The sequence below is a fragment of the Thunnus thynnus genome, chromosome 14, assembly GCF_963924715.1.
Source record: "Thunnus thynnus chromosome 14, fThuThy2.1, whole genome shotgun sequence".
Taxonomy (NCBI): Eukaryota; Metazoa; Chordata; class Actinopteri; order Scombriformes; family Scombridae; genus Thunnus; species Thunnus thynnus.
Window position 1 is genome coordinate 6917843 of NC_089530.1, and position 24483 is coordinate 6942325.

General features: G+C 41.4%; 1 protein-coding gene across 1 annotated transcript; it reads left to right on the forward strand.

The window, feature by feature from the left end:
- The first annotated feature begins 815 nt into the window (after positions 1–815).
- On the forward strand, positions 816–23668 carry btaf1 (BTAF1 RNA polymerase II, B-TFIID transcription factor-associated). Its single transcript, XM_067609475.1, has 38 exons — positions 816–1224; positions 2343–2466; positions 2976–3090; positions 4223–4366; positions 5204–5403; positions 6396–6529; positions 6933–7062; positions 7182–7250; positions 7406–7495; positions 7580–7675; positions 8650–8826; positions 9078–9218; positions 9362–9486; positions 9865–9985; positions 10181–10285; positions 10511–10660; positions 11882–12024; positions 12939–13113; positions 13271–13474; positions 14191–14611; positions 14837–15021; positions 15117–15273; positions 15729–15838; positions 16131–16332; positions 16563–16711; positions 16859–17011; positions 17612–17733; positions 18056–18223; positions 18446–18523; positions 18612–18741; positions 18839–18980; positions 19102–19232; positions 19533–19655; positions 19780–19932; positions 20293–20504; positions 20662–20821; positions 21168–21338; positions 22358–23668. The coding sequence occupies exons 1-38, from the start codon at positions 1211–1213 to the stop codon at positions 22505–22507; spliced, it is 5574 nt and encodes a 1857-aa protein (XP_067465576.1). The 5' UTR covers positions 816–1210; the 3' UTR covers positions 22508–23668.
- The last annotated feature ends 815 nt before the right edge of the window (positions 23669–24483 follow it).

The following is a 24483-nucleotide window of genomic DNA, read 5'->3' on the forward strand; positions in this document are numbered from 1 at the left end:
AAAGTTCTCCTCCACTCAAACATATGTTTTTCTTCTTGTTCTTTCAGTTAGATGTTTGAGCTTCACTGTGCAGGATGATGTACAGTATGTCCAGAGTTTGACACTGAAAAGCTGTTTTCACATTCATCTGCTGGACGGGGGGGTTTCTCTATGCTCATTGAAAATCTGATCTTAATGGGTGGGCCTACGAGCATGATTTGTGACATCACAAACAGTTTGGAAGCCAGGTCCTGGTCCAATATTCAACTTACATAAGTGTGGAAACCTGAAACCTCCAGTGCACAAACACTGAGAATGGACTTGTGAACAAGGAGACATCTTGTGTCCAGTTAAACTTCTGAAATGAAATATTGCACATTCCTGGATTGTGGAATTTTTTTATGAGGGAGAAGGGGAATATGTAATTTTAAGCATTTTAAAGTGGTCATTCGACTTTTTTGTGGAAAAACTACATCAGACACGTTACTGTTCCAAGCAGAGTATTTTATCTGTTTTAATACAAAAAATGATAGATAGAGCTCCAGTGTTAGATGATCTTAATTCAGTTAATGGCGATTAAATGATATCTGGCTTGTGTAGGCCTATATATGAGTGTATTCACGCATATCAATTAAGTATCATTTCTAAATGTTTTTAGATAAACCAGAGCCACGTAAAATGCAACAATGTATCTGACATAAATGAGGAAAAAGTAAACTGTCCCTTTTCTACTTTTTTCCTCTTTCCATTCGTGTCCTCTTTTAACGTGCGTTTTGATTGGCTCTCCGCGGACGCTTGTAGCCAATCAGCCTCCGCCTGCTATGGAGGAAGGAATAAATGCAAGATGGCTCCTCATATAAAAACAGTCTTCTGGGTCGTCCTCAACGTGCAACAAAATAACTCTTTACACCTTATTAGGTTAAAGTATTTATCCGCGAAGACTTCTGAAGGGTAACTTAAGCTATACATTGGTATGCGTATAGTTCTCGGCGATATTTCGTGGGAGAAGATAACCGAGGAGACAAGAGGGACAACTTTGAAGCCATGAATCGGTGGTGAAGTCGGTGTCTTTGGTCGACAGCGCGGGCCTCAGCGAGCTAGCGGCAGATGCTAACTAGCTCATGACTTCATCTACTGTTATCTGCCGCATTGGAAACGTTAAACGGCAAAACTCTCCAATTACTGGTTGCCTGTTGAATGTGGGACGTGAGAGGCCGTACAACAACGGACCATGGCTGTATCAAGGTGAGACTGGCTTTAACTGACTAAGTTAGGTTTTAACCTGCTCATACCTGCTAGCTTTACGTTTGGCAAAGAATGGCGACGGCCGACCCAACATGAGCCAGCCAGCTAACACATGATAACGTTATGGTGTGATTTAGTCACAACTGTAGGCCGGTCACCAAATGGGCTCATAACTCACTTTGGACTCATGTAAATTAAATTCACTGTTCGTCGTATTTCGCAGTCTTCTGCTAAGCACAGGTTCACTATAATTGGGAAGTTGTGTCAGGAAAGCCAATTTGCGAACAGAGTAACTAACACTAACTGCTTGTTTTAGGGTCTTATTGATGATAATAATAATAATAAATACATGTAATTTGTGACTACCGCACTTTTCGTTCATAGTGAAATTCAAAGTCCTACAGTATTAATAACATAGAACACACAACATGAAGAAAATATAGAATTAAGGTGAAAAGGTTTCCAGTCGTGTTGATGTCCCGTTTATTCAGTGCAAACTGAAACACACCAACTTGTCAAACTGCAAGTGTTTCTTAAACGTCACTTTTTTTTAGATGCGCAAGTGTTAACACTGCTTTGATCTGCACTTAAAGTGTTTGCTCGTGTTTTTTCCGTTGTGATTGTTATGATAATGCCACGTGGTGTCAGTGGTTTTCTTTTGCATAGCAAAGTAGACCCATCTGTAGTTCAGCTTTAAGTATTAGTGGGACCTGGGTTCACGCCCCGTACATCTCTAATCCACTCTACTTTATTAATAGACCGCCACTGACCTCAGTGAAACACCCTGATGGTTAGACAGGTTACCCTGGTGCAAAGCCAAACAATTAATAATCCATAATGGTTTTATCCATGTTAACAATGTCTGCATGTGGCCTATCTGCTATAGTGAAATTGTAATATTTATGTAGAATTTTAATGGAATAAATGTAAAGATCAAAAGATTTAGCTGCTATATTCTGCCCCTCTGATTAGGTTAGAAGCCTAGAAGTTGTCTTTGAACTGTAGCGATCCTCAAATGTGAAAACAGGAACCAGTATGATGCCTGTGCTGTGCATTGTGCATGGTCTGTAATATTTCAGTTGACCACATTTTGTTGTTTTTGTTACCTGTGTCTTTAGACTTGATCGTTTGTTTATCCTGCTTGACACCGGAACAACGCCAGTGACCAGGAAAGCAGCAGCCCAGCAGCTTGGAGAAGTGGTCAAACTCCACCCACATGAACTAAATAACCTCCTGTCAAAGGTGAGTTTGATAGTCCTGTCCTAATGGTGTTTCATGAGTCTCCATAATATAATAACTCAGGGGTTAAAGTTATCGGGCATCATGCCTGATTTCAGGCATAGAGCAATTTTAAATTCGTATAATACTTAATTCAATACATTGTACACATTTCCTCCTGGACAACTTTTCAGGCTTACAAATCTTTTCTTGCTTTAATCCCTGAGTAACCATGTCAACTTGGGCATATTGGGCTGTCCCTGCAGTCAGATATATAAGACATTAAAAATGTATAACAGTGTAATGCTTACTGGCATGTCAGTGAGCTAGCTATATCATATAGTATTAGTACCTGGATTGAATTTTGTGTATCATGATGACCTTAATGTCTTGACAAAAGTGAGAAAATCAAGGGCACAGACTGTGGTTTGTGCTGGCTGTTTAACTTGTCTCTTTCCTGCTCTCTGTAAGACATCCAGTTTTAATTGAAGATGCACATGCAGTAAATTGGATCTCTTTATCTCAATTACAAGGTCTTAACCTACCTAAGGAGTCCCAACTGGGACACTCGTATAGCAGCGGGCCAAGCTGTAGAGGCCATCGTGAAGAATATTCCTGAGTGGGACCCATCCCCTAAGCCTAAAGAAGGTGAGCTCTCAGGCTGGTTCAATTACATACTTACATTTTGTTACATTTGACATGTCAGGCTTAGCCATGCACACAATATTATACAGTAGATTTGCAGTTAGATATTCTTATGAAATTCTCTCCAGTTTTATTTGGTGTAATTGTTTATCACTGCTTCAGAGCACTAATGTTTACTTTAGGTTTAGTTAAAACACATGTAAAGTCAGTCGTGTGATAAAGCGGCACATATGTGGAAGCGATAACCCAAAATACTCCACTTGGTCTCAGCAGGTTAAGACTCTGTTCTGATGTTTCTACTCTCAATGATCACTTAAACTGTGTTGTTGTTTTTTTGTTGTTGTTGTTTTTGTATAACCAAACACACAATTCCAGTGTGACATGTTTTCCTAAGATTTTCTGCAGTTTGATTGTGGTTCATAAATGCTAATACAAGATAGAGGCAAATATAACTTTGCTTTCCATTTTTTTTGACCATGGTCTTAAATGAAAACAACATTCAACATGTCCAATGCTTAAATAACATATTAAAATATATAAAATATTAAATACTCAATTGTTAAATTAAAGTGCAATATGAGGCATGATACCTTCTTCCTTAAAACATGGTAGTGAATCAAAAAATAGCCTGTGTCCACATCATCAAAACTTGCAGCAGCTAAATAGCTAATTAGTTGCTCAGCTGCAGCACATTAAACAGCATGTAAACATACCTGCAAATGTCACTTTCGACCCGTTAGATGCTGGTTTGGTCATTACTAACAAAATCCCTGTTAGTAACACACTGTCTGTCCATGACTTGAAACCATGGGGGGCGATCCGTACGGATCAACTATGTTCTGTTACACCACTAGCACCTGTATTGTGTGATTAGCTGTATTGACATACAATTAAAGTGCTCACAGATTTTGAGTAAGCAACAGAAAGTTAGCTCATTAACATTTCTACATCATCAGGCAACATCTTTGCACTAGAAAAGCTCTGTTTTCTTGGGTCGAAAGCACAAGATGGTTTAGGATGGAAGGTCAAACCGGAGGCAAAAGATGTCTTGTCATTAGTGTGGACATTACCTCAGATTCATTAAGTAGTTAGAATGACAAATGCACAATTATAAGACTCTGTTTGTTTCCTGTAGAGTCCTCTGAAGACTTATCGCCAGATGATTCCTCTTGTGACCGACTGAGTTTCTACCACTTTGACATTTCCCGCCTACTCAAACACGGGGCGTCTCTTCTGGGATCTGCCGGGGCTGAGTTTGAGCTGCAGGATGACAAAACTGGTTTGTAGTGATTCTGTACTGATTTTTTTTTTTTTTTTTTTTTCCCCCCCATCAGCTGCTGTAACCTTTACGCTGGCACACTCTCACTCTTTATTTTTTTTAACAGATTCTAATCTGTGGAAAGGAAAACTATGAGTCATTTGAGCTATCAATATAAGATTAGGGTGGTATTAGCATTAGGCTAGTCTTTTGGGAGAGATTTTAAGTGTGCGCCGTCCAGCATGTCAGTTTTGACATGTGCATAGATTTCGGTGATCCCATTAAGACTTTAGTCTGCTAAGCAAACCTTGTAGACCAAATGTACTCTCTGTCCCTGAAGTCAAACACTTCTGTTTAGTGATGTGTAATAATTAATCAAGACTGGACTACTTTAACACCAGCCCTTATTGTTGAGGTTGTTTCTGACTCATAGTCAAATACGACAGAACCAGCTAGGCTACTTAGCCATGAATTTGAATACAATTTGAATAGGGAAAGCTGCTCATCCTTACCTTCTGATGGTCATATGAATTTGAACTTCCTGCCTGTTTGTAACTCCCTGCATCCTGTTGTTGTACCAGTCCTTGCTGCCCTGTGACCTGATTCAAGGTCCCCTGTATTGTTGAAGTTTACTAAATTTAGTAAGTTCTCGGTGACTTTCAGAGCTATTAATGGTATTGTCACTGTATTTATTTATGGATTCAGCACCAGTCCTTTTTGCCTTCTAGTAGCATTTAGCTCCAGAAAGTTCACGTACACATCATCAGTATTCTTCACACAACCACAGTGTACTCTTTCTTTATTTCTCTACGCCATCTAGTCACGTTTTCCTCCTGACTTCCTGTCATTGGTTCTCAGGTGAGATGGACCCTAAGGAACGTCTTGCCCGGCAGAGGAAGCTTCTTCAGAAGAAGTTGGGTCTGGACATGGGTGCTGCTATCGGCATGGACACAGAGGAGCTGTTCAATGATGAGGACCTAGACTATACCTGCCAACCTAGTGGGCCTAGAGCCCATGGAAGCAAGGCCACAGCCGGATCCAGCTCCCGCAACCATGTGGTGGGTCTCATTTTTATCTCTTAGCTTTGATCATGCACTGTGTGTTGTGTGTGTTTACTGACACTTGATAAGTGTGTCAGACAAACTGTGGGTTTCTGTTGTTGCTGCTTCTTAAAGCAGTTGATTGTTCCTCTGTAGTTAGACTGTGACTGACTCAGACCCCTGTACTGTGTCTTGAGGTCATAGCCTGAATGACCTGGCCTAGCTAAGCTAGACTTGACTTGGTAAAGAGAAAACAGGCAGGCTGAAACTTGTCTCATAATGACAGACCGTTGCTGTGGAGCTCTGCAGTGCCTATTCACATGTGTGAGTGACATCATGTTGTTATCTTATTGTACACCTTTTGCATTTCAGCAGGAAGGCTTGTCTGGACAGGATATCTGTTCAGAAAGCGGTATTAAGTTTATCACAAGTCATCTGCTCTTTGGCCTGATGGTCTTTTTTTTTTCTCGCTGAATCGTTCCTTTCCCTGCCTTTTTATATGAATCAAACCTGAGAGTCAGTGTCCCATGTGCCTTATCTGTTGTGAAGTGCTACACACATTTTAAGTCAGTCTGTCAGTATTGTCATTCTGGTATTACAGTTACGTAATGCCTTTTTTATATTTCTGCCTCATCAGTATGTAAGGTGTCAAATGTGCCGTAAATTAATGAACCTCTTAAAATTTGTCTGGCATCGGTAGTTAAAATAGAATGGACAGCTTGTGCCTGCATAATGTCTTGGACTGTGTAAAACAGTCAAATGACGTGTGTGTGAGAAGGTATTTGGTCTAGAAGAGCCGCTGTTGATTTGGACAGGGAGGTTAGATTTACTTGAAGCAGTGTGCAGCATTGGAAATTTGTGATGCTTTGAGCTTTAGAATTAATTTGTTAAATGATTCATTAATTCTCACCCAGAATTTATTTGCTCTCCATTGTAAGGTGTGTGTGTGTGTGTGTGTGTGTGTGTGTGTGTTTTCACTTAAAATTAATAATGAACTCTTTTGTTTTCAGCCCATTCAAGCTGCCGAGTTGATCGACTCAGAGTTCCGGTCAGGCATGAGTAGTCGTCAGAAGAATAAGGCCAAGAGGATGGCCAAGCTAGTGGCAAAACAAAAATCCAGAGACATGGATCCAAATGAAAAGAGGTAAGATTATACATGTGATGTAACTGCAACATCCCCAGTTTGTTTATGCCTGGAGACATTTGTCATATGTCATCTCAATCTTGCCGGGAAGGAGGGGCCAACTTTGAATGCTGTGTGTTTACAAACGCCAACCGACAAGTCCTGCATAGTATACCTCTAAGTTACACGAATGATACTGAACATATTAAAGGAACTTTAGTCCTTAAAACACAGCCAGCTGTGTATCCCTTTGCATCAACATACTTTTCAGAATTTTCAGTAAGAGATGTGGATTATTTCTTTAAGAAGTTTGACTTTTGACTATCGTGTCTGCTTGCAAGTGGTCCAGGTTTAAAATAAGTATTTAATAATTTATTGGAATGTTGGAATGATGGACTTTTCTGATTTCTCCTTTTTAATTTAGTAATGACAGTTTTGAAGGTGAACCTGAAGAGAAACGAAGGAAAACCACCAATATAGTTATTGACCAACCAGCTACAGAGCATAAAGTCTTAATCGACAACGTTCCAGATAACTCCGGTCTTTTAGAGGAGGTAAGGAATCAAAACGGCTAATCAATAACTTTTTGTCATGTCCTGAATGCGTAATTGCTCAACTTGAAATGGTGTGAATTCTTGAGTCATGTACTGATGTCTCATTGCTTTGTCTTTAGATACACGAGTGGCCTCTGGAGAGCTTCTGTGAGGAGCTCTGCAATGACCTCTTCAATCCTTCATGGGAGGTAAAAACACATTTTATGTGATGTTTAATTTTAGCTGTTAGCACACAGTTAAACATACCTGCATACAAGTAACTCTAGTTCCTCTTAAGTTCTTGTGCCTTACTGTAATCAGTGCAAAACGAATGCAATATTGTATTGTATGTGTTTGTTTCCAGGTCCGTCATGGTGCAGGCACAGGTCTTAGAGAAATCCTCAAGTCCCATGGTGCTGGAGGCGGGAAGCTGGTTGGAAGCACTGCAGAGCAGGTATATCTATTCCTTTTTGGATCTTTAATGTTTCTGTGAAAGTTAAAACATGACATTAACTGTCTGACTTTTGGTTTGGGTAAGATGTTGCGACAGCATCAGGAATGGATTGAGGACCTGATCATACGGCTGCTCTGTGTCTTTGCTCTGGACCGCTTTGGAGATTTTGTATCTGATGAGGTTGGTCTTTCACACATCTTTTTTTTTGACGTGTGCGTGTGTGAAACACACGAGACATGCAGCATACTGAAGAGAGACTGAATTGTCTGTTTATTTCGGTCATGACGCACAACGAAATATGTAATTGGCCATGTAGTATCTTTGTTTGCTTTTCAGATTTATTTATATCTGTAGGTATATTGTCAGTGACTTATAACATCTGATCCTCATCCCGTGAGTGGTTTTTCATAATCACACTTAATCTCTCACAAACGTCACAAATGCGTGTGAACTCTTTGTTACATTGCATGACTGAAAGCAGTTGGGTTTTTTTTGTTTTGTTTTTTTTTTCTTCCTCCTCATCACTGTGGCAACAGTGCTGAACAGCAGTGAGTAAAATGTTAAGGAAGTAACACTTATATAGCAAGGTAAAGCAGAGGGGACCTTGTAGTGTACTCTCATAACTGTTTTGTTTTACATTTCCTGCTTGCCAATTGAAAGATATCACAAACATCTCAGTATAATATGATAAAACGACACAAACTACTGCCTCAAAACTGACCATAGAGGGGAGTTACATTATAATTAAACTACCAAGGGGGAGTTAAGTAGATTGAGGGGCATTGCAGTTGACTGGCTTTTATATATTATAGGTAATCTGTGAATTGACCTGTTTAGTAGGATAGGAGGCTGTCATTAAACAGCCCTTTAGACCAATAAAACCATAGTGTACATCCACAGGATGTAGTACTAAAACTGAGACTCAAGATAATGACACTATTATAAATATCTATATCACATACAGATCAAACAAACTGCATCATAACTGACCTTCATGGAGCCTGACTAGCGTAATGGGTCAATATTAGCCACACATATTGGCAAACTGCTGTGTGTGTATATAATTAGTCATCCAGCCATTTCACTCTGTTCTTATTTTATTTTATGTATTTATCCTCTTTCTGTCTTTCTTTCTTTCTCTCCCTCTTTGCCAGGTGGTGGCTCCTGTCAGGGAGACATGTGCACAAACGCTTGGTGTGGCCCTTCGCCACATGAATGAAACTGGTGTTTCCATGACAGTAGATGTCCTGCTGAAGCTGCTAAAAGAAGACCAGTGGGAGGTCCGTCATGGAGGCCTGCTGGGGATCAAGTACGCACTGGCTGTCCGGCAGGTACCACCTGTTCTATGTGTGTATATGATGAGCTGTTACATAAGCATAGCGGGGTTCTACAGTGTGAACACCATATGGTCATGAATATAAATTGTGTTGGGGGGGAGGAGATGTGCAGGAACAAAAAGCTTTTTTTGGTCTGGAAGCATATGTGGTCCTTGTGGATCGATGTCACTTTAGAGGCAATTCTCTCTTAACTCATAGCTTTACATCTGTACCAATCTTCATCTGTCTGTTCATCTGTGTCTCAGGACTTGATCTCTGTTTTACTGCCACGGGTGCTCCCTGCCATCACTGTGGGCTTACAGGACCTTGATGATGACGTCAGGGCTGTGGCAGCTGCAGCCCTGATCCCTGTGGTGGAAGGCTTGGTGCAGCTACTGCCCAGTAAGGTCAGAGAGGCAATACTAGTCCGTTTAATAATATGTCCTCATCAAGTTTCAGTTTGTGTTGAAGTCTCTCACTTGCAGGAAGTTATTTTTCACGTTGTTCTTATTTAGTTGTGAAATTGTGTGTGTGTGTGTCTCTCTCTCAGGTACCTTTCATAGTGAACACACTGTGGGATGCTCTATTAGACCTGGACGACCTCACTGCATCCACCAACAGCATCATGACGTTACTGTCCTCACTGCTCACATACCCACAGGTCCGGCAGTGCAGGTCAGTCTCAGTGAAGTTCACACAATAAAAGCTGCTGCCTGAAATGATAACTGCTTGGTTGTTTAATTTATAAGAAGCTCACTATTGTGTATCGGCTCATCTGTCCTGTCATTTAGCTGAAAGTATTGTCTCCGCTGTTTTCTGCGGTTGTGTGTAAACTGGAGTACTGAGCCCAGATGTTGGCTGAACTTCACTTGAACTGGATTTAGATAAAAACATACAATCGGAGTATGCATGCCCACCATTGACAAAAGTTGCTACAAACACAAAGTTAGATCAGCACTGACCCTATGCAGTTAAGCAGAAGTTATGTTGTAGCTAGGCATTATTTTATTCAATTTGCCTATTTGTTTTGACACACTTTCTTGGCTACTCCAGCATGCAGCAGTCATTAACAGTCCTGGTCCCTCGGGTTTGGCCGTTCTTAAGACACACTATATCGTCCGTAAGGCGTGCAGCTCTGGAAACCCTTTTCACACTGCTGTCTAAAGCTGAACAGGTACATTTGGATAACATTTAGACATTCATGTAATATTTATGTTAAATCCAGTAGAACAAGTATTTTGCCAAAGTATTAGAAATGCAGTCAATTGCCTTATTTCATTCATTTATTTACTCATTCACTCATTTACTCAAGATCGATTAGTTCACAGTTTGACTGATATGACGGTGGTTTGTGTTTTTTGTTCTTTAGAGCTGTGCAATGTGGATCAACCCCATCCTACAAGACATGCTCCGGCACATCTTCCAATCCTGCATACTAGAGAGCAATGAAGAAATCCTTGAACTGGTCCAAAAGGTTTGTTGCATGACTCACACTGACACTTTATCTGAGGGGTAAAACTACAAAGATGACCTGTCAAGTTTGACTATTAGAAATAAGTGAAAGGATACAAAAATCTCAACTGTTCCCATCATTGGCTTTATTGTTTTCTTTTCTTGGATAAGTAAGTTTTAATTCCCTGTATACGGGTGAGCTTTTTGTATTTTGGCTTGTTTTGTTAATGTGTTTACCTGTGTGCAGGTGTGGATGGAGCTGTTGTCTCAAGCCCCCCAGCAGTACGTGGTAGCAGCCAGCTGTCCATGGATGGGCGCCTGGCTCTGTCTCATGATGCAGGCCTCACACATTCCCATAGACCTGAACATGCTGCTGGAAGTGAAGGCCCGCTCCAAGGTTGTACTCTTTATCCATATCTGAATAAGACTTGAAATTCATTCTTATCTTGCTTTATTCTCAGCTCATCTTTTCATTTAGTGTGTGTAGTGGTTACACCTTCAAATGCAAACAAATGCTTTGTGTTAAGAAGAATATTCCATTTCTATTGCAACAAAATGTAAAACTAAAAAATAATTTTTAAAAAGACAATGAAGTGTGACAAGGGGTAAAAATAAAACCAAGTAGTAACTGCTAATTGGTGGCAATTTTAGCTATTTAAATAAATAATATTACATTGATGAATGATTGAACCAGGATATAAAATTCAGAATTAAAAGTGGCAGTCTGGGTTTTATTACCAAACTGCCAGAATGTCAAAGCATTTCTATGCATTATTTTCATGACCCTCTAGATATAATTTGCAAGTGAGTGAAGACATCACACAAAACAAATGCACCTTGTTGAGGTTGCTAGGTGACAGACTAGCTGACTTATGCAAGACGTACAGCTTGAAGGTAACGCACAATTCCCACAGCCATAGTCTGTATGTTTGAGCCAAAAGAGCTTTAGCAACCTGAACAGTATGAACAGCAGAGAAGCCACACTGTGTTCAGCTCAACAAAACACTCAATTGTCAGTTTGTTCACTCAGATGTGGCGCCAATTTGATTCAACACAACAACCTATTAATCAAGTAATAATGTCTGCATTGGGCTGTGCGTGTGTGTGTGCATGTATTTGAAGCAGAGAGAGGGAGAGGTTTAATTTAGTGATGACAACAAGCTGCATGTTACTTTGCTGCCTGAAGCAACATTTATTACACCACAAAAAATCTATTCGGCGTGCCATTTGTTGAGTTCATTTAACTGTAATAAATATTCACAATTAATTTGGAAAAACCTGCCTGTTGTTAAATTGAACAAGATGCCAACAATGGAACCGCTGCTGCACTGAATGATTTGGACAGTCAACTAACTACTAACTTTTCCGTTCTTCCATGGAAAAATTCCTCTCCCTTTTCCCCAAATTCTTATTTTTCCATAGATACAAGATAAATCAAAACGCAATCAAAACCAGCCTTTTGGCTGAAGTGCCCTGTGTGCACTATGAACACTCACTGGTGCTCTGAGTGTACAGGACAGTCCAAACTGGGTATTTAGTTAGCTTTGCAAACAGATCCCTTGTCATATGATTAATGCATGATACAGTGTTGTTGATTGGTTTTATGTTGATGCAACAGGATAAGGCTGGTACAAAGGCACGCCAAGGGACCAATCAGGTGAAGGAAACTGTCCAGGAGTATATAGCAGGTGCCGAGACAGTGACAGATGACCCTGTGACAAGAGACTACGTGGTGGTCCGTGCCCGCCTCATGGCTGCCAAGTAAGTTATTATGTTTGCTCTGCAAAAATGGAAAAAGTTATTGTACTAGATCTGAGCATAAACAATCCAGGGGTGAGTTATAAACATAGACTGTATATAAAGATGGACATAGCAAGGCTTGACATCATCCATTGGTTTGCAATTGAGCCAGTTTGAAGCCAAGAGTTGCTGCATATGGTCAGTGCCATCTTTTCTGTTTGGAGCCAGGAGCTTCCAAATAGGGAGTGGAGGGTGTTTCCTTTCACGCTCTTGAAACATGCTATGCTACCTCAGACTGAAGATAACGCTAACTAACACTAACACAGAGTGGTGCAGATTTCTGCCAACATTAACTAACATGGCAGGTATCGTTATCAAGTAACATTAAACTTACCGAAATATTGAGACAATAGTCTGACTCAGTGCAAGCCCTGGAGCCGGGGAGTGAACTGTCAATCAACGCCCACACGGCAGACATCAAAACTATTATTTGTCTTTATATCTTATTAACAGAGCAATGATTTCCAAAATGACCAGCAGCACACTTATTAGAGGGCCTGAATTTAGAGATTGAGACTATAATGACTCATTGAAAAAATGTATTGACTTAGTATTTCAGAAGTTGACGCTTTTGGAATGGGAGTCTTATGGAGCCAGCACCTAGTGGCCGTCAGTGATATTGCACTTTAAGGCACTTTCGCATTGGCGTCAATTTCAAGCTGTGGTTGTTGCCGCTTGGTTATATACATGCAAGACTGCCTTGTATGTTGTTCTTATGACTGAGGAGGGTCTTATTGTCTAGGGGTCAACTTGTGACTGTTGTGTCAGATCAGTCATCAATTTCTCTTTCATTCCAAAAGAAAGTTGAATTGCAATTTGTTTTCAGAATGCTAACAGTCTTGACTGTTTCCTTGCTCTTTTTGTGTCTCTGCCAGATTGCTGGGAGCTCTGTGTAGGTGTATCTGTGACCCTCAGCTCAACGCTGCATCTCAGGAGATCCGACCAGCTGAGTCTTTGGGTCAGCTGTTGCTCTTCCACCTCAACTCCAAGTCTGCCCTGCAGCGCATAGCTGTGGCACTGGTGCTTTGTGAGTGGGCTGCATTGCAGAAGGTGAATAATCGAGCATCAAGTTGTTGGTTTTTTGTTTTTTGTTTTTTTTGGTGGAATAATTACAAATCACACAGTTTTAGAATTGTTGTTATGAACGTATCAATATCAGGCATTTAAATCCAAATACTACTTACTTTTCCAATCTTTCCCGTATCAGGATTGTCAGGTGGTGTCATCCATGGTGCAGCCTCGTCTTCTGGCCATTCTGTCAGAGCAGCTGTACTATGATGAGATTGCCATCCCCTTTACACGCATGCAGAATGAGTGCAAGCAGCTTATCGCCTTGCTAGCTGATGCCCAAATAGACCTTCAAGACCGCCTCAATTGTAGTGTTTTCACTATTGATCAAGCCAACGAACTGGTAAGTCGAGTTTCACACAAAAACACTCTGACTTTATTAGATGAAGCAGAAACATTTTCACCATTCACTAAATGAATAAGATGTAGATAAAAGGAGAGAAAGATAGATCATGCGAGATTTGGGAACGGACAAGTGAACAAAAATAAACTGCGTATGGTAATGGGTGACGCCGTGTCACTAACTGTTCTTTCAGTGGGTGCACTGATTAGATGTGAGCAAGGCAATGTTGTCATGAGCTATGGTTTGCAAAGATTCATCTTCAGATTGATTGGATTGAGCCTTACTGTTGACATTTTATAAAATAAATTGTAGGGAATCTTATAATGTCTTTTCCTCTCTGTACTGACAACATACAGAAATGTGACCCCAAAGCTGTAGTTTGTATTGAACAGTGAAATTTGCATCCAATTACACCCCTAGCTAGAAAAAATTGTGCTGGGCAGACCACCACCAATACTACTATTCTATCTAAATTAAAAATCAAATTTAGTTTGTCCTTACTATCATCACATTAAGGCTTTAAAGGTATTGGACAACTATTATCATCATCCAGCTATAATTTGTTTCCTGTCCAGGTCTTTACTTCCTGAACTGACAGTTTAGGTAATGGTTTGGTATCCAGCTGATTAACATCTTCAAAGGTTAATGGGTATTGCACTCTGTAACAGATCGCTGCCATTCCAGTCACTCACATTTTCCTCCTCCCTGTTCCCTAGGTAACCACCATCTTCACAGAGGCCACAGCGGGTCTGAACACAAAGTCAAAACAGTGGCAAGGGCTGGACAGTAAACGACAGCAGGCTCAAGCAACAGTGATGGAGACCAACACCGAATGGCAGCAGCTGCATCTCCGCGTGCATATGTTTATAGCCTGTGCAGTGATTAACCTGCAGGTGCTTCCTGACAAGCTCAACCCTCTGGTTAGGCCTCTGATGGAGGCCATCAAGCGGGAGGAGAACACCCTGATTCAGAGTTACGCTGCTTCTTTCATAGCCAAGCTGCTGCAGCAGTGTGCTGGACGCTCCCCGTGCCCCAACCCCAAGATTATTAAAAACCTCTGTGCCTCAGCCTGCGTGGACTCCTCAGTTACCCCCTCATCTGCTTGCCCTGTACCCCCCACACAGGAACCTGCTAAAGGTAACAGTTGTTGAAACTTATATATTCTTATCTTCTTGATCAACCAAAAGAGTCTGTCCTGCTTTGCCAAGTGGCTAACATGATGCACACTGGCCAAAGCAGATGCAACCCATCAGACAACAACCCAAAAACATTCCTGTCTCTCCATCTTTGCATTATCTCTTGGTGCACACACACATTTTCTTCTACTGACCCTTATTTTCTCTTGTTTTCTCATGTCATTAGGCAGTGGGTTGGAGAAAGACGGCATGCATCACATGGTCAACAAAACTCGAGGCATCATCACTCTGTACCGTCACCAAAGGGCAGCGTTTGCAATCACCAGTAAGAGGGGCCCAGCTCCTAAAGCTCCCAAGACCCCTACTACAGAGCTTCCTCCTGGCAGCACCATTAGTACAGATAATGATGAGGTACAGAGGCTATGAGACAACACTGTGCTCATGTTTACATCATATGGACAAACAGGTTGTGTTTACCCAGTTTTTCTTTGCTTGGTTTCTCTCAGAGCAAAAGGCCATTTCTTATTCAGAGGAGAGGAGCCGAGTACTCCCTAACAACTGTTGCCAGGCATTTTGGTTCAGAACTCACTAAGTCTCTGCCGTACCTTTGGGAGAACACAGTGGGACCATTGAGGACGGTGGTGAATGAAAATCAACGCATTGGTATGTTGATTTACTTTGTCTGCCATTTGCTGACACATTTTCAGTCTCTGATAGACACTGATAACAGAATATTTCTACACTTCTCAATTACATTTGTGCGAACACAGCCACCCATATCAATACTCCTTATTGTTTTTAAAAAGGTTGAACGCTTGACTAGCAAGTATGATAATTGGCTGGTTTTCAAGGTGCAAACTTGTAGACTCATTTTAGGCTCAAAATTCAATTTGCAGTCGTCTGAGGGTTTCATTCAAACTTATTGGAAGAAAGTCAAGAATCTATGCTCAGTTATAAGAAAGATTTCATTCCAATCTGTGTATGTCAGCGCAGTTAACTTTATTTCACCAATATTACCCACTTGGTATCTTCTAAGACTCTTTTCCTGGATGTATGAAGTCAGCAGTCCGAGAAACTGTTCCACTGAATTGCGCTGTCTGTCTTTTTGTGTGTTCTAGATAGGCAGGTCCAGCTGGAGAGGGGAGACACTGCAGCTCAGGAACTGGTCAACTCTCTACAAGTGCTAGAAGTCATGGCTGGGGCCATGGCTCATGAACTCAAACCTCTGGTATGATTTAGCCAGCAAGACTGCTTTTTTGTACTATTACACCAACTTTTAGTGAAGTCACCGGGTTGAAATTCTAGTGCTGTAATCACATTATATGAAAATGGCACTTATCCTAACTGTTAAACAGTCTACACTGTTGTTGAGTTAGGCCTTGGGCTCTCAAATGTCAGCCTCAAAAAGTCAGTGACCGGAGGGAGTCCACAGGGAATCAAAACAACAATTGAAATGTAACTATTGAATGATACTTTTGTTGAATGTCTCTCGTTTTTTTCTGTTTGTTTTTCCACTTTAGCTTCTGGAGCATCTTCCCCATCTGTTCACCTGCCTGCAGCATCCATACACAGCAGTGCGTCACATGGCAGCACGGTGTGTGGGCGTGCTCAGTAAGATAGCCACGCTGGAGACCATGAACAGTTTTCTTGAGTGTGTTCTACCCTGGTTAGCTGCTATCGATGACTGCACCAAACAGGAGGGTTCCATCGAGGCCTTGGCCTGTATCCTATTCACACACTAGCATATCTTCAGCTGTGTATAGGGTGTTATAGGTGCTGCTTAAGTTGGCACAATGCACTTTATAACAGTTATGTAGTAGTTAATGCTACTTCAAAACTTAAAGATATGGGGATGTATGTGTGTATAAGACCTATATTTATCAAGGATACTGTAAGGTGCTTGAAAGTGCTTTATTTCTGGATTGAATTGTCCTTGACCAGCATATATCCAGGTGTCATGGAGCAGCTGGATGTGGACATCGTACCCTACATTGTGCTGCTGGTAGTACCAGTGTTGGGTCGTATGAGCGACCCCAGCGATAGCATTCGTTTCATGGCCACACAGTGCTTTGCTACACTCATCCGCCTGCTGCCACTAGAGGTAGAACCACACAAATGGCTAAAATGCAGTTTTTCTGCACACTTGAATCTCAAACACAATATATATGTCACTTGCTAATACGCTGATATTATAATCATCCAGTGCTTAGCCTCTGAAGAAGTCTATATTTTCCCTTTTGTCTACCAGGCAGGTATTCCAGACCCTCCTGCCATGTCCACTGACCTGATCCGTCAGAAGGCCAGAGAACGCCACTTCTTGGAGCAACTGCTTGATGGCAGAAAGTTGGAGAACTACAAGATCCCTGTGCCCATCAAGGCTGAGCTCAGGAAGTATCAGCAGGTGTGTGCCGGTTTTCAGAGTCCACTGCTTCTCTTCAGTACCTCCTCAAGCATCAGATGAAAGATGCCCAGCCTGTGTTTTAACAACTTTGTAAACAACTCCTGGAACACTTGAGTGCTCTGTGCCTCAGCTGTCTCTCTACCTAGAGGCTGATCCTTTTTCTGCCAGATTCAAGAAAGGGGTTTTGCTGTAAATGCTGCAGGCTGTGATGTAGAAAATAGAGATGCTGACAGCAAATGGCTTTCCTGACAGGAAATTTTAAAGCAGTGGAATGGAAAGGGCGTCTATATGCTGGTTCTTCTTTAGAAATGTTGGTAGCTGACAGTCTTACTGAGACAAGTCATCTAACTCTTAAATGGAGCAGAGCAGCCTTCCAGCTTAAATGTTGCTACCGTTGTTGTTTCTATTAGTCAACACACTGCTCCCAGGTCTTCTGCCTTCTATGTCTTTTTACCAAAACCTGATGCTTGCTCCTTAAGCCTTTAGCACTATTTATCTCATACATTAAGATGACATGATGACAACAGACCATGACATTTACACAAATGAGGCTGATCAGGTTTTTCTGATGGCATTTTCAGTCTTTGTTTCATCTTGCAGGATGGAGTGAACTGGCTGTCCTTCCTGAACAAATACAAGCTGCATGGGATCCTGTGTGATGACATGGGCCTCGGCAAGACACTGCAGTCCATCTGCATTCTAGCCGGAGATCACTACCTCAGGTACAAAACCCCAACAGCAACATTACTGCTATTGTGTTTAACTTTGAACTATACAGCATCAGTACATGGGCTTGCCTTTTCTGTGACTTGACAAGATGTATTGTAGCATTCAGAAGCACCATCACTCATACAGCTATTAGCTCTAGAGCTTTACATTTGTTAAATCTGTTAAGAACATTTTATTCAAGTGATTTATCCCAGTTTTAAATCTAATCGTGATCCTTATATTATGTTTTTGGGAATAATCCTGTTTTGTTTTTTTTGTTTTTTTGCTGTGTAAGTGCTCTTGACTCAGCCTTCTGCATATGTTATGCCTATTCAGGGCACAGGAATATGCCAAGACTAAGGCCGCAGACTGCAGCCCCATGCCCTCTCTGGTGGTGTGTCCCCCCACGTTGACTGGCCACTGGGTGGACGAGGTGGGCAAGTTCTGCACCAAAGAGTACCTCAACCCACTGCACTACACTGGGCCTCCTACAGAACGAATGCGGTAAGGCTTAGTCAGAGTTTAGTCAGTGTACAGAGAATGATTTATACCCTTGTCCTAAATTTGTAGACTTTCAAAACTATAACTATAAGGAATAAGCACAAGGAACATGACTATTATTTGTGAATCTGTTGTTTGCTAAATGCTGGTGGAGTTTATTAAGAGAAACATTTTTAAGAACCCTGAAAAAATGTTATGACGCTGATTGAACATCTACATTTCCAGGTTGCAACACCAAGTGAAAAAACACAATCTTGTTGTAGCCTCTTACGATGTTGTACGAAATGACATCGACTTTTTTAGGTGAGTACAGTTTAAATTAGAAATCAGTCTGTGTGTTTTGGAGGTAGATGCACTGTTGTAATCTGGATTTCTCTCTTCTGCTTTGCAGGAATATAAAATTCAATTACTGTATCCTTGATGAGGGTCATGTCATCAAGAACGGGAAAACCAAACTTTCCAAAGCCATAAAGCAGTTGGCTGCCAACTTCCGACTCATATTGTCAGGAACACCCATTCAGGTGAGGGCCTGCCTTTGTTATTGATCTATGAAATTCAGTTTCTTTCTTGGTATGTTTATTAGTCTAAACATGAATATTCCTCTCCTTCTATCCCCAGAATAACGTCCTGGAGCTCTGGTCGCTCTTTGACTTCCTCATGCCGGGCTTCCTTGGTACAGAGCGTCAGTTTGCTGCTCGTTACGGCAAACCAATCCTGGCCAGCCGTGATGCCAAAAGTTCCTCACGGGAACAGGAAGCGGGTATGTTGGCTCTCTGTCAGTCTTTAACAAAAACACTGAAACTGTTTCTTTTATTCTTATATTCCATTTCTGTCAAGAGGATTGTTAAGGTTAGAATATTAACTGAGGTCTCTCCCTCTAGGTGTCTTGGCGATGGAAGCCCTACATCGGCAGGTGCTACCCTTCCTCCTGAGGAGGATGAAGGAGGATGTCCTCCAGGACCTTCCTCCTAAAATAATTCAGGATTATTACTGCAACCTGAGTCCTCTACAGGTACTCCAGGCCCCTAACAACAACCTAATGAATATTTTACCTGATATCTGAGTGCCCTATCTTTCCGTTCTTCATTTTGTTGCCATTGGTAGTAATTATAGTGATCTGGGATGTTCAAGTGTCTTCTGTTTACTAAAAACATCCAGAAAGATTATAGGAAAAGCTAAATGCCTTCCTTATAAGTATATATGCTGACATAATTCTAGGTTGAAGTGATGTGACCATTTTCTGCTGATACTACAGCTGGATAATGGCACAATTTCAGTGTAAAAAATCTGGTATCTTTCTCTCTACCTCCAGGTTCAGCTGTATGAAGACTTTGCAAAGTCTCGAGCCAAGGCCAGTGTGGAGGACAGCATCTCTGTGGCCTCTACAGAAGAGGAGGAAAAACCTAAACTGAAGGCCACAGGCCATGTCTTCCAGGTACACATTCAATTTTTCTAGACATTTATCTCTTGCTGTCCTAAAACTAGTTCAGTTATTATGTAACTACATACATTCTCCCTCCATGCATTAATATATACCTTCATTTCTTTTTTTTTTTCAGGCCCTGCAGTACCTGCGGAAGCTGTGTAACCACCCGAGTTTGGTCTTGACCCCGCAGCATCCGGAGTACAAACGCATCACTGAGCAGCTGACATGTCAAAACTCCAACCTGCGGGACATTCAGCATGCACCCAAACTCTCCGCTCTCAAACAGGTAACCTGCTACAGTGTCAGCTTTCAGATTGACTATATCCATCATTTCTGCTTCTGTGAGCCAAAGTTTGGAATATGTTACACATAATCCATAATAATGAGGATTTTATACAAGGAAGTTTTAATGAAAGTAGTATACTTGTGTCTATAATACGAATGGAGTTTTCTCTATATAGTTTTCCTGGTGAAGACTTAGTACAGCAAGTGTGTATGTTTTCTATGAAAGTGTATTAAGTATTTTTGACCAGATTTGCCTGTGGTATCACAGATGCTCAACTTTTTTCACTCCTGTGCAGGACTGAACTGTACTGTCAACCTTTACACTGTCTCAGGTTGTGGCTCTCGTGTGTTTTGTCTGTAGTTGCTGTTGGACTGTGGTCTGGGTGGTGGTGGAGGATCAGAGGGGGGCACTGAAGCAGTGGTGGCCCAGCATCGTGTGCTCATTTTCTGTCAACTAAAGAGTATGCTGGATATTGTGGAGCATGACCTGCTGAAACCCAAACTACCTAGTGTCACCTACCTGAGGCTGGACGGCAGCGTGCAGGCCGGCCTGCGCCACTCCATCGTTTCCAGGTTAGAGGATGTAGTTATTTAATCAACAACGGATGAAAGTGATCCTGGATTCATTATTGTGAATATGAGCAGCTACTGAGGTCCATTTATACTGACATAGTTCTAACTAGAAAACTTTACACTTTCTGATACTTTGCCTCTTTTCTCTGTGTCTCAGGTTTAACAATGACCCATCTATTGATGTGTTGCTGCTCACCACACATGTTGGTGGTCTGGGTCTGAACTTAACCGGTGCAGACACCGTGGTGTTTGTGGAGCATGACTGGAACCCCATGAGGGACCTGCAGGCCATGGATCGAGCCCATAGGATAGGACAGGTACTGTTGGTCACACAGACATACAGACACACATACAGCTACATATTGGGTATCCTAATAACATGTGGATCATCATTTCCTTTTAATAAATTCAAATTGCAGACAGTTGATACTGAATTCAAAATGCTTCAGGCTTCCTCATTTGGATATAACTTGTACATGTTTCTCTGATGCATTATTAAATATGTCCTGTGCTGTGAACAGCCTTTGGATCGTGTGACAGTGCTGCTCTTGTCTGAAACCATTCATGCATTATGACCCAAGTGAAATTAAATTGGCAGGGTGGCAGACTGTCCTCCACATCTCAAACCTCCTACTAACGTTTATCACTGTTTGTATTGTGCAGAAACGGGTGGTGAACGTGTACAGGCTGATCACACGAGGCACATTGGAGGAGAAGATAATGGGTCTACAGAAGTTCAAGATGAGCATCGCCAACACTGTCATCAGCCAAGACAACGCCAGCCTGCAGAGCATGGGCACAGACCAGCTCCTCAACCTCTTCACTCTCGACAAGGTGAGACCTCCATGTGTTTCTGACACACACACACAGACCAGTTACAGCTCCAGCATTTTTGCCCTAACTTGATCTGAATCAGGTGTTTACTAAGGAAATCTGATAATACTCGTAACCCCAAGATTCAAAGTCAATTTTATTCATGCAGTGTATAAAACCACAGAATAAAAGCACTGACATGCTCCTTATACACACAAATAAAATATGATACAGTAAATATGAAAACAATAACGGCTCCATTTCAACAATAATGAAATGCACAACACCCAACAATTAAAAAACTTTAAATGGATATTAACATTAGGCATATTTATGTTCTTGAGTATCCTGGTTACTTTTGATATTGTGCAGTATCCTGCTTTCTTAAACCTGCTTTTCTTTTGTTAATGTGACCACAGTGAAGGTACCAATTGAAAGCTTAAATCATTTGCCAAAAGGAGAGCGGTTTCTCTCACACTGAATGATGCAATGTGGGAAACCACAGACCTGTCACTGGCTTTTAATGACTTGTGTGTAGACGGCAGTAGTCGGGGTTTCCCACAGCATATTGTAACAAATACTGAAACATGAAACAAATACTGCCCCTTCTGACTTCAGAAGAAATTATGACACCTGACTAAAATTAACAAATATAACATTAAACTTCAGGGCAAAAGAGCAAAGACACTATATTACACAGTAAAGGCCACATGTGCGTTGAGTAAGGCTGTTGTTTAGACCATCTCCTAGTAACTAATGTAAACTGTTCAGGAGATAAAATGCATCAAAATCTGTTTGATTCAGCTCAGCTCACACCTCCACTAACCAATTTCCTGAGTGGAATGCTGGCAGTGTTTGTACTATTTTGATCTAACAGATGTGTGCAGGGTTTTTAAAACAGAGAAAAGCCTGTTGGTCCACATTCCCTGTATTCCTGACATAAACATGTCCACAGTATATGTTGTACTGGTGCACATGAGGAGCATACAATGTCCAGCTGAACATTTGTCATGCTTTTTTTTTTTTTTTTTTCTCCTTAGGATGATAAGGGTGAGAGGGGTGAGCAGTCCCCGTCAACCTCAGGAAAGGCCTCTATGAAGTCGGTGCTGGACGGCCTGGGAGAGTTATGGGACCAGCAGCAGTACGACACAGAGTACAACCTGGACAGCTTCATGCACTCCCTGCAGTAGCACCATATGACCCCACGCAGCCTCCATCCGTCGTCCCGTCTGCTGCTGGCCAAGCAGGACCTGGTCAGCGCCCAAGGAGAACCCTGCTGCTGCAATTATCTGCCCCTTTCCCAAACCCGCCATGACACCCTAAACAAGAGTCACTGATAATAGTTACAATAAGTGTCCCAAAGCAATAAGTAAAACACAGCCAGTCTGAGGACGTTCTCAAATTTGATATGTAAGCAACAACAATGTTAAAGCATTTTCCTTTGATCTTTGCAGAATTTCTGAATGTTGTCAGACATCCCATAATTGCTTGTTGACAGTGAACCACACAGGTTTTCAACAAGACATTTACTTAACAGCTAACAGAATATAATGGTATGATGACGATGTGCCATCTGCGACAAACATCTCCAGTGTTGTTTTACATCATCTACATAGTTAACAGCAGCTCCACCACTGTGTACAGTGATACTGCTGGAGCCTCTCAAGCATACAGTATATCTTAAATATAGTTATTCTTTATAGTTATAGCACCAGGTGCTACTTTTACATCCCACTGCCCTCCTCCCTCATTGCATTGCCAGAATATACAGTGTTGACTGCTTCAGACACCATTACCCGGTTGCACCTCCCTACTGTCTGGCCCACTCCCCCCTCCTCTCATCACAAAGTCTTAAAAGCACTGCTATACCCAGCCACACGTGTCATCACCCCTGACTGATGGATACAAACATGTTTTTGTATGACAAAGGGAAACGGAGCAAGAGTGACGAGCTCGCTGGAGAAACCACAGGATGTCATCACAGCGTACCAGCTTTTTATAGCACATCGGTGACTGCTGGGCTGAGCTCAGCAGCTGTTTGTGCTTGGACAAAGATGACTCCCAGCCTCCAGATGGCGCTAGTTTATACTTGCTCCCAGGAGAGCCCCTGGTGAGGAAATGATAGCTGTGTTGTGTCCAGCTTCTCCAAATGTGGTGTAAAATGATGTGGGACAGCACTGCACTTGAAGCAGCATTACAGAGACTGAACCTTGGGGCCAAGCTGAAACTGGTACCTGAAACTTGTCACAAGTATTTTAAAAAAGAAAAAAAAATAGACTTGTACATATTTCTGTAATTGCTGCTTTTTGTTAATGATCGTGGAATTGTAATAAATTCTACAAACCTTTGAACTACATATCTTTTTTCTTTTTTTTTTTTTTCTTTTTTTTCCCCCTTGCATGTGAATGGTGATGGCCAGTAGATGGTGTGATTGTACATCCTGAAAAAAACAGTACTGATTAGGCCTAAAATAGGGTCACAATAGTCAGTCTTTTTTTTTCTGAGCACTTTACAGCGTTCTCATCCATGTTGGCTTAAAGGTTGAAGACAGGTGTATGAATAAAGACAGTAAGTTGCCAAAGTGCATAATGCAAGTTAGTATTGGTCAGCTCTGGTGCAGAACAGGGGACAGAGGATGCCATGCAAAAGACCACAAGGTTTCACAGCGTCATACAACTACGTTTAATAAGATTTGCTTATTAGTACAGAAAAAGGAAAAATTAAGGTGGGAACTACAAACTCTGAAGCAGTAGTAAGCATTAGCAGCATTGAGCTCCATGTTTTCAAATCACAGTTAAACTGCAAAAGATTAGACAACCATAGGTCCAAGCCAAAAATCTGAAAAGCCTTGCCAAGATAGAACCAGTGTTTAAGTCAGGAAATAAGAACTTTGAAAATAAAAACACAGATGCCGTAGTAAAAAGAGAAAACAATGTACATTTCAAAAGTAGTGGGATGTTTGTGAAAAAAGCACATTACCAATCTTTTTTTTTTTTCATCTATTTTGAGATCACAACATGACGAGACCTACAGTGTTTACCTACCCAGAGAACGCCCATGAAGCAGAAGTGAATATACAGTATACTATCCAAGTCTAGTTACAGGAAATACATACGTATATCTATATAGAGGAATATATAAAATGGTTGCCATCATCCAAATCATG